Consider the following 11,057-nt stretch of genomic DNA (forward strand, 5'->3'; position numbering starts at 1 on the left):
TAGAGACACTACACACTGATATACACCTGAACATCAGAGGAGAGGACTCTTTAAAGTAGAGACACTACATACTGATGTACACCTGAACATCAGCAGGAGAGGACTCTTTAAAGTAGAGACACTACACACTGATATACACCTGAACATCAGAGGAGAGAACTCTTTAAAGTAGAGACACTACGTACTGATATACACCTGAACATCAGCAGGAGAGGACTCTTTAAAGTAGAGACACTACATACTGATATACACCTGAACATCAGCAGGAGAGGACTCTTTAAAGTAGAGACACTACATACTGATATACACCTGAACATCAGCAGGAGAGGACTCTTTAAAGTAGAGACACTACATACTGATATACACCTGAACATCAGCAGGAGAGGACTCTTTAAAGTAGTGTCTCTACATACTGATATACACCTGAACATCAGAGGAGAGAACTCTTTAAAGTAGAGACACTACGTACTGATATACACCTGAACATCAGCAGGAGAGGACTCTTTAAAGTAGAGACACTACATACTGATATACACCTGAACATCAGCAGGAGAGGACTCTTTAAAGTAGAGACACTACATACTGATATACACCTGAACATCAGCAGGAGAGGACTCTTTAAAGTAGTGTCTCTACATACTGATATACACCTGAACATCAGAGGAGAGAACTCTTTAAAGTAGAGACACTACGTACTGATATACACCTGAACATCAGCAGGAGAGGACTCTTTAAAGTAGAGACACTACATACTGATATACACCTGAACATCAGCAGGAGAGGACTCTTTAAAGTAGAGACACTACATACTGATATACACCTGAACATCAGCAGGAGAGGACTCTTTAAAGTAGTGTCTCTACATACTGATATACACCTGAACATCAGAGGAGAGAACTCTTTAAAGTAGAGACACTACGTACTGATATACACCTGAACATCAGCAGGAGAGGACTCTTTAAAGTAGAGACACTACATGCTGATATACACCTGAACATCAGCAGGAGAGGACTCTTTAAAGTAGAGACACTACATACTGATATCCACCTGAACATCAGCAGGAGAGGACTCTTTAAAGTAGAGACACTACATACTGATATACACCTGAACATCAGCAGGAGAGGACTCTTTAAAGTAGAGACACTACATACTGATATACACCTGAACATCAGCAGGAGAGGACTCTTTAAAGTAGAGACACTACATACTGATATACACCTGAACATCAGCAGGAGAGGACTCTTTAAAGTAGAGACACTACATACTGATATACACCTGAACATCAGCAGGAGAGGACTCTTTAAAGTAGAGACACTACATACTGATATACACCTGAACATCAGCAGGAGAGGACTCTTTAAAGTAGAGACACTACATACTGATATACACCTGAACATCAGCAGGAGAGGACTCTTTAAAGTAGAGACACTACATACTGATGTACACCTGAACATCAGCAGGAGAGGACTCTTTAAAGTAGAGACACTACATACTGATATACACCTGAACATCAGCAGGAGAGGACTCTTTAAAGTAGAGACACTACAAACTGATATACACCTGAACATCAGCAGGAGAGGACTCTTTAAAGTAGAGACACTACATACTGATATACACCTGAGCATCAGCAGGAGAGGACTCTTCAAAGCGATAATGGATCTCTGATTGGAAAGAGTGACTCTGACCGTCTGCATTGTTCTAGAGTCTTCTGGAGAAAGGATTGTAAATGCTTTGAACGGAAAGCTTGTTTACCATGTGTGATGACTTCAGTGCTGTGCGTGTGGTGTGTTCAGGGAGCGTGGGACAAACCCCCTCTGAGCTTTGTTTATCGACGTGTCTTTGTTCAGAGTGACAGAAAGATAAGATCTCCTCTTCCTCTGAAGACAGGTTCTCTCTGCTGGTTCTAAAGAGCAGAAGGAGCGTCGCGTCGAGGGGCACGCGGACCTCTGCCGGTACTCATCTCAGACAACTCTTAAACTACTCTTAAACTACTCTTAAACTACTCTTACTTAAGTACAAAAGGATCTGCAGCGAACTCTCAACCAAGACACGTTTTAGTGACGAGGTCCACCGGCTGCGGCAGAAGACTCTTTACTTTAGATCAGATCGAGCGCTGAGACAAAGACACGCAGTCAGTGTTTCGTAGTAAACTGCAGAGCGGTGTGTATAATATATAATATATAATATATAATATATAATATATAATATATAATATATAATATATAATATAATGATATAACGATAGAAGAGGTAGTGAGGGTACAGTGTGCGCAGTATGGACAGTTAGGAAGTGCCTCGAAGTAGTACACAAGTTGAGTCTCAGCAGAGAGTCTGTCGAAGGAGACGAGAGGATCGTGTGAGACAGAAAGAGATTATCTGTTGATGTAAAGCGCGATCAAGAGGGAGAAAGGGGGAGAAAGGGGGAGAGGGGTCATTAAAAGGACACCCTCTCTCTTGCAGCAAAGTATCTAATCTGCCATCATTACCCTGATTACATCTCCGGGGATAACGTTCCCATCAGCTGCAATCAATGCAGGGGAATCAATAGAGAGCTGCAACGCGCGCACACACACACACACACACACACACACACACACACACACACACACACACACACGCACACACACACACACACACACACACACACACACGCACACACACACACACACACACGCACACACACACACGCACACACACACACACACACACACACACACACACACACACACACACACACACACACACACACACACACACACACACACACACACACACACACACACACACACACACAGGCCCGGTTCTACGGGGGTGCATAAGGGTGCACCCTCATTTGAAAAATTCAAAGTGAAAAAATATATATATATATAAAGTGAAAATAAAATATTACATATATAATAACAATACTAATAATTGTAGTAATAATAACAATAAGAAGAATACAGTCAATGATGGACATCAGAAAATGGTTAAAACAACCAGTCCTTATCGCCAGCAGTGACACTGCATCGACTGCAGGTAATAACAGTTCAGATCATGGGGACACTGCCGCGGACACTAACGTCCTCCCGCCCGACTCGCCGGCTTTGCCCGCCTCGCCCACGGAGGCGGAGCAGCCGCAGCCGTCTTCGTTTCCCCAAACACCACCACCCGTCGGCGGCCCGCACGTGCCAGAGGACCTCGGCGAAACAGAGCCTGCCCAGGTGTATTTAAAAAAGTACCCGACTCGCCTGTACAGCGGGGTGAGGCGCTCATTCTGCAGCTCACGGTTTCAAAACAGAGATCGGCTGAATATTCCTGTGAAAAAGATGCCATCTTCTGCATGTAGACATTTCGGTTCAAGTACGTCAGATGCCTTCACCACAACTGTACCAGAGTACCAACCGCTGTCTCCTGGTACTCATCTGAGTAACTCACTCACTAAAAATGAAATACTATATATGACAGTAAAACAAAAATACAGTTTAAAAGGGGAGTGATTTGTAAAATATTCATGTTTCATCTGGTGTTGAGAGGTATCCATAGATCTCTTAATTTTGCTCTCAAAGTGCACCAGATTGATGCTTTCAACTTCAATATTCAAAATAAAATCTTCCCGGGGGAGCATGCCCCCGGACCCCCCTAGAGGAGGTGAGGACCCTCCTAGAGGGTGTTAGGTCCACTCCCCACTTATAAAAATAGCACTTTACCCCTGCACCCTCTCTAATCTCAGATGCACCCTGAGTCATTTTGTTCTGGAACCGGGCCTGACACACACACACACACGCACGCACACACACACACACACGCACACACTGCAATACAACTCAAACCACAGGGATTTAGGGATTTTAATGTCAAGCGTTTTATTAAGAAGTGCTGGAGTTTATAGCGAAAGCTTTTCCTTCACGCGTCTGTGTTTAAATGTTTAAATCCCCTCCTTTCCTCCGCTCACTTTAAGTGTTAATTAAGGTTCAAACTGAGAGGAGGAGAAGCGAGGAAACGCATTTAACATCAAATAAAAGTGGAGTAAAGACCGTGTCTGCTGCCAACACGCGGAAAGGAAGGAGGAAGAAGCCAAAAGACGAAAAGCCATTCTGACATCGTGAAAACAGGCCTTCCCCCGACTCTCACTCAGCCTGACGAGCAGAGCTAGTTAGTCGAGAAGTGAGATGATCCCGTCTCTATGCTAAATATAAGCTGATCTGAATTAGCATAAACACAAACAAACATTGTATTTGTGATGAAGGGTTTTTTATATGAATCCCTGAATGTTCTCCCGGCACGTCGTGTTGTCGTCACGAAATCAATGTAATCTATTGATTCGTGTTCTCCGGCACGACTTTCCCCTTTCTCTCGTCTGATTTAAAAAGCAATGTATTTCGTTTGGTATGTTTCGTGCCCGCACCTCGTCTTTCTGTCCGGTCGCGTCGTGGAAGACCGGAAGCTGTGGGGTTCATAAAAACATGTTCTGACTCGATATCTAACTCTAATTTGTTATTATTTACATTGCTTTTAAAATCGTTCTGTGACACGAAGACAATGGAAAACGGTGTTGGTGCACGAATCAATAGATTACATTCGTGACACGGAATGCCGTGAGACTGGGTTGGATTGCTTTGTCAAAGAAATAGTTTAACATCTTGGGAAGTACACTACTTTGTTTCTTGTCAAGATTGAATTGAGAACACTGATCAGACGCTCGTGTCTGTCTGCTGAGCAGTGACGAGCATAGCGCCTCAAAGACAGGCTGGCTTCTCCTCACAGTGATCGTTAAGATATGTTTGTTTTGACTGGAAAGGACTGAAGTCTTGATCTGGACCCTCACTTGCTCTCGTGTTCAGAGTTTAATAAGAAGATTGATTACGCTTTAATGTCTGTCTGCTAATGAATCTAAACGTAGCATAAACACTGGAAACAGCTAACAGCTAGCCTAGCTTTGTCCAAAAGGTCTTTTATCTGTTTGTTAGGAATAGTTTAACGTCTTGGGAAGAACCCTAACTAGTTATCTTGATGAACGAGAAGATAGATTTGACTGTTTGCTAAATATTAGATTATCTAAACGTAGCATGAAGACTGCAAACAGGCAGCTAGCCTAGCTTTGTCTAAATGCTTTAAAACATCCGTCTTTTATCACTAAGATACTTTTGGATTAGGAATAGTTTGACATCTTGGAACACTTCTTTGTTATCTTATTGAGAGTTCGATGTGAAGATCTCTCTCATGCTCTTACATTAAATAAAGAGCTAGTGACATGAGTGGTTAGCTTAGCTTAGCATCAAGACTTGCAGCAGGGGGAAACCGGCAGTGGCTCAGTCAGTAGGGGCTTGGACTGGGAGCCGTAGGGTCGCCGGTTCAAGTCCACGCCCTAAATATGGAGAGTGGACTGCTACTTGGAGAGGTCCCAGTTCACCTCCTGCCCTGCCGTGGTGCCCTTGAGCAAGGCACCGGACATCCTGGTTCTAGACTCCTGGTTCTAGACTCCTAGTGCTAGAGTCCTGGTGCTAGACTCCTAGTGCCAGACTCCTGGTTCTAGAGTCCTGGTTCTAGACTCCTAGTGCTAGACTCCTAGTGCTAGACTCCTGGTACTAGACTCCTGGTTCTAGACTCCTGGTTCTAGACTCCTGGTTCTAGACTCCTAGTGCTAGACTCCTGGTTCTAGACTCCTGGTGCTAGACTCCTGGTTCTAGTCTCCTGGTTCTAGACTCCTGGTGCTAGACTCCTAGTGCTAGACTCCTGGTACTAGACTCCTGGTTCTAGACTGCTGGTGCTAGACTGCTGGTGCTAGACTCCTGGTGCTAGACTCCTGGTTCTAGACTCCTGGGTCTAGCCTCCTGGTGCTAGACTCCTGGTAATAGACTCCTGGTACTAGACTCCTGGTACTAGACTCCTGGTACTAGACTCCTAGTGCTAGACTCCTGGTGCTAGACTCCTGGTGCTAGACTCCTAGTGCTAGACTCCTAGTGCTAGACTCCTGGTGCTAGACTCCTGGTTCTAGACTCCTGGTGCTAGACTCCTGGTACTAGACTCCTGGTACTAGACTCCTGGTGCTAGACTCCTGGTGCTAGACTCCTGGTTCTGGACTCCTGGTGCTAGACTCCTGGTACTAGACTCCTGGTACTAGACTCCTGGTTCTAGACTCCTGGTGCTAGACTCCTGGTACTAGACTCCTGGTGTTAGACTTCTGGTTCTAGACTCCTAGTACTAGACTCCTGGTACTAGACTCCTGGTACTAGACTCCTGGTACTAGACTCCTAGTGCAAGACTCCTGGTTCTAGACTCCTGGTACTAGACTCCTAGTTCTAGACTCCTCGTGCTAGACTCCTAGTGATAGACTCCTGGTGCTAGACTCCTGGCTCTAGACTCCTAGTACTAGACTCCTGGTACTAGACTCCTGGTACTAGACTCCTGGTACTAGACTCCTAGTGCTAGACTCCTGGTTCTAGACTCCTGGTGCTAGACTCCTAGTGCTAGACTCCTGGTACTAGGCTCCTGGTTCTAGACTCCTGGTACTAGACTCCTGGTTCTAGACTCCTGGTACTAGACTCCTAGTGCTAGACTCCTGGTACTAGACTCCTGGTACTAGACTCCTGGTGCTAGACTCCTGGTTCTAGACTCCTGGTTCTAGACTCCTAGTGCTAGACTCCTGGTACTAGACTCCTGGTACTAGACTCCTGGTTCTAGACTCCTGGTGCTAGACTCCTAGTGCTAGACTCCTGGTACTAGACTCCTGGTACTAGACTCCTAGTGCTAGACTCCTGGTACTAGACTCCTGGTGCTAGACTCCTGGTACTAGACTCCTGGTACTAGACTCCTAGTGCTAGACTCCTGGTACTAGACTCCTGGTTCTAGACTCCTGGTGCTAGAGTCCTGGTACTAGAGTCCTGGTACTAGACTCCTGGTGCTAGACTCCTGGTACTAGAGTCCTGGTACTAGACTCCTGGTACTAGAGTCCTGGTACTAGAGTCCTGGTACTAGACTCCTGGTACTAGACTCCTGGTACTAGACTCCTAGTGCTAGACTCCTGGTACTAGACTCCTGGTGCTAGACTCCTAGTGCTAGACTCCTAGTGCTAGACTCCTGGTACTAGACTCCTGGTACTAGACTCCTAGTGCTAGACTCCTGGTACTAGACTCCTGGTGCTAGACTCCTGGTTCTAGACTCCTGGTGCTAGAGTCCTGGTACTAGAGTCCTGGTACTAGACTCCTGGTGCTAGACTCCTGGTACTAGAGTCCTGGTACTAGACTCCTGGTACTAGAGTCCTGGTACTAGAGTCCTGGTACTAGACTCCTGGTACTAGACTCCTGGTGCTAGACTCCTGGTACTAGAGTCCTGGTACTAGACTCCTGGTACTAGACTCCTGGTGCTAGACTCTTGGTGCTAGACCCCTGGTGCTAGAGTCCTGGTGCTAGACTCCTGGTACTAGACTCCTGGTTCTAGACTCCTGGTGCTAGACTCCTGGTACTAGACTCCTGGTCCTAGACTCCTGGTGCTAGACTCCTAGTGCTAGAGTCCTGGTGCTAGACTCCTGGTGCTAGACTCCTGGTGCTAGACTCCTGGTACTAGACTCCTGGTTCTAGACTCCTGGTACTAGAGTCCTGGTACTAGACTCCTGGTGCTAGACTCCTAGTGCTAGAGTCCTGGTGCTAGACTCCTGGTGCTAGACTCCTGGTGCTAGACTCCTGGTGCTAGAGGATGGGTTAAAGCAGAGAACACATTTCACTGTGTGTGCTGTGTGCTCTGCATATGTGACCATTACAGAGGGTTTCATCCCTCCAATTCTATCTAACTGTTCTATTTAACACATTTAGACATTACATCTCATTTTTTAAATTCAAACTGAAGGTAAATGGAGACGGGACGAGTCAGGGTTTCAGCCAGGGTTAGAAACTGGACCGTGTCATAGCCAAAATAATATTTCCGATCCAACTCCATCGTCTTATTTGAACCTTCAGGCAGTGAAACCAGATGTGAAATATTAAGCTGTCACTGCAGAGGCTTACAATAATAACAATTATCGTACATGAGTCACAGGAGAACAAATAGAGTTACGTAATTTACAAATTAACTAGTCATTTGAACACGCCTAAATGTCTACTTGTATTTTTCTGACGTATGATGATGGAAAGAGTTTTCCTCTATCAGGCTGATGGTTTAAGTACTGCCTCATATTACAACATGTATTATAATCTGCTGTCCTTATTACAGCATGTTGGCAGATTCAGATTCAATGGATGAATGTAAAAGACACAAAAAGGGCACATTATGGCACTTATTTGATCAGAAATCAGGCTAGCTGTTTCCCTCTGTTTCCAGTCTTTATGCTAAGCTAAGCTAGCTTCACACTTACTGCCAATTAGGGAGGAATAACGTATATCTATTTTCTGTCCTCCAGGTTGAAGACGGAGTACATGACAGTATATTCTTCTGTGTCCTCCAGGTTGAAGACGGAGTACATGACAGTATATTTCTCTGTGTCCTCCAGGTTGAAGACGGAGTACATGACAGTATATTTCTCTGTGTCCTCCAGGTTGAAGACGGAGTACATGACAGTATATTCCTCTGTGTCCTCCAGGATGAGGCAGGGTAACGGGTGGATGGTGCTGCTGGTGCTTCTGGGAATCGGAGTTTCGGGCCAGAAGCTTCCCACCAGAGACGAGGGTTTGTTCCAGATGCAGATCAGAGACAAGACGCTGTTCCACGACTCCTCCGTCATCCCCGACGGAGCCGAGATCAGCGGGTACCTGTTCAGAGACACGCCCAAAAGGTGAGGCCAAACATAGGACATGCATTCAGGTTATTACTAATGTTTGCATAAGCTGCATAACAGAATAATTCTCTCCTTCAACTGGTTTTTGCAGAATAACTAAGAAAAATATACAGTCTATACAACAACAATACAAAAATTAACACAACAATACAAAAAATAACACGATAATACAAAAAATTCAACAAATAAGGCAAAATATCAATAAATTAGCCAAAAATGAATAAAATTCAAATACAAAAATAAGACAAGAATACAAAGAAATAGTTTTCCCGTGCATGAAAGGGAGGAAGCTTAAAAGTCAAATTAAAACAAATGAAAATGCATTTTACCTCGTAAAGAAAAGCAGTAAATCGTGGCTTGATATTGAGTACGAACCATAGACCGTATATATAAAGGTAAGAAGATGTTTATGAACCCCACAGCTTCCGGTCTTCCAAGACCCGACCGGACAAAAAGACGCAGGCACGAAACACTCGACCAATAGAAAGACGTTGCTTTCGATGCTGGGGAATCGTGTTGGTTGAATCGATTACGTTTCGTGACTATTACACGAAATGCCGTGAGACTGGGTCGACCATCTCGCCGTGACATTGGAGAAAACCTTTATTTAACTTCGTCCTAAAAGCAAACAAGTTATATTTGAGTGAGCAATGCATTGGCCCTCTAAATTGCAGGAGAGATGATTGTCTTGATGAATGGCAAGCAGGGTGCATGCTGCTGTGCCTCGTTGAGAGTCTGGAGATAGAATAATGTTACTCTCTAACAAAGACAAACCTGATCCTTCAGGAGGAAGCGGTGATCTGCTGACGGCCTCTTCCTGTAAACAGAGAGGAAGCACACTCACAGGATCTGAGAAGCAGGATCTAAATAATAAATGAGACGTCTTGTAATCGAGTATCAGCTCAGAGACCAAGGTCAGAGAAACCCCATCTCTGCAGCCCAGACTGTGCTGCAGCAATACGACACGTTGAACTCATGTTAGCGGAGACATCTGCCTCCTTTCTGCATTAAACAACCAGACGTATGTTATATCTTTAGATGAGGCGTATGCTAACATTATCCCAGAGTTTCCAAAGGTTTCGAACCCAGAGACATTTTTAATTGTCTAAATGCATTTCATATGGTTTTCAAACATAATCAGAATACCCAGAATCAGAGTGGGACATGCATGGGGCCCCATGCAGCCTGCGTGATAGGCCTGTAGGCAGGGCCGCGCCTGGCCATCTTGGGGCCCCATGCAGCCTGCGTGATTGGCCTGTAGGCAGGGCCGCGCCTGGCCAACTTGGGGCCCCATGCAGCCTGCGTGATAGGCCTGTAGGCAGGGCCGCGCCTGGCCAACTTGGGGCCCCATGCAGCCTGCGTGATTGGCCTGTAGGGAGGGCCGCCCCTGGCCAACTTGGGGCCCCATGCAGCCTGCGTGATAGGCCTGTAGGCAGGGCCGCGCCTGGCCAACTTGGGGCCCCATGCAGCCTGCGTGAGAGGCCTGTAGGCAGGGCCGGCCCTGGGGACATGTACCAATATCTAATTATTGAATTAATAGAAAAACTCATACATCTCTGAGATAAACTTAAACATGTACACAAACACTGTGACTCTAATTTAAAAGTATTTTGAGAGTTTTTCTCTGAATATTCCTCAGCTACATAATATTTTGTAGCTGTAATACATTTAATGGAGTTTTTGAGAAAGACGGTTGGCAATGATCCATAAAACCAACGGGAATAGGATTATAAAGTGCAGTCGCCCACGTCTCGTTCTCTCAGATGTCTGTACTTTGTTACCCCTGAATCTCCTGCATCCTGACCTGTGTTTATGTACATGCCTATTCATTTGATTGTACACTGTATCTGCCACCTAGACGGACCTTTTATGCATGTGTAATGTTCGTTATGTTGGAGTCCTCCCTGGGAGAAAGCAGAAAATGACAGACTGTGTGTTGAACCTGTGGTTTCCAGGTACTACTTTGTGGTGGAGGAGGACAACACGCCGCTGTCGGTGACGGTGACGCCCTGCGACGCTCCTCTGGAGTGGAGGCTGAGTCTGCAGGAGCTGAAGGAGGAGGGCAGTGCAGAGGGCTCAGGTAACACACCATACTACCCTACCACCAGACCAGGGTACCCTCAGACCATGGTACCCTATCACCAGACCACGGTACCCTATCACCAGACCATGGTACCCTCAGACCATGGTACCCTATCACCAGACCATGGTACCCTATCACCAGACCATGGTACCCTCAGACCATGGTACCCTATCACCAGACCATGGTACCCTATCACCAGACCATGGTACCCTATCACCAGACCAT

The 11,057-nt window shown here is 45.7% G+C and overlaps 1 protein-coding gene across 1 annotated transcript in view; it reads left to right on the forward strand.

Annotated features, from left to right (window-relative positions):
- Window positions 1-10,937, forward strand: part of LOC117440606 (protein NDNF-like) — a gene marked incomplete at its 3' end in the record, with an annotated part of 15,177 nt that extends 4,240 nt beyond the window's left edge. The window contains exons 3-4 of the mRNA XM_071202055.1: window positions 8,555-8,746; window positions 10,705-10,937. Of these exons, the coding sequence (XP_071058156.1) occupies window positions 8,556-8,746; window positions 10,705-10,937 (424 nt within the window). The remainder of the gene's footprint in view (window positions 1-8,554; window positions 8,747-10,704) is intronic.
- Window positions 10,938-11,057: the final 120 nt, after the last annotated feature.

This window comes from Pseudochaenichthys georgianus, unplaced genomic scaffold, assembly GCF_902827115.2.
Source record: "Pseudochaenichthys georgianus unplaced genomic scaffold, fPseGeo1.2 scaffold_1065_arrow_ctg1, whole genome shotgun sequence".
NCBI lineage: Eukaryota > Metazoa > Chordata > Actinopteri > Perciformes > Channichthyidae > Pseudochaenichthys > Pseudochaenichthys georgianus.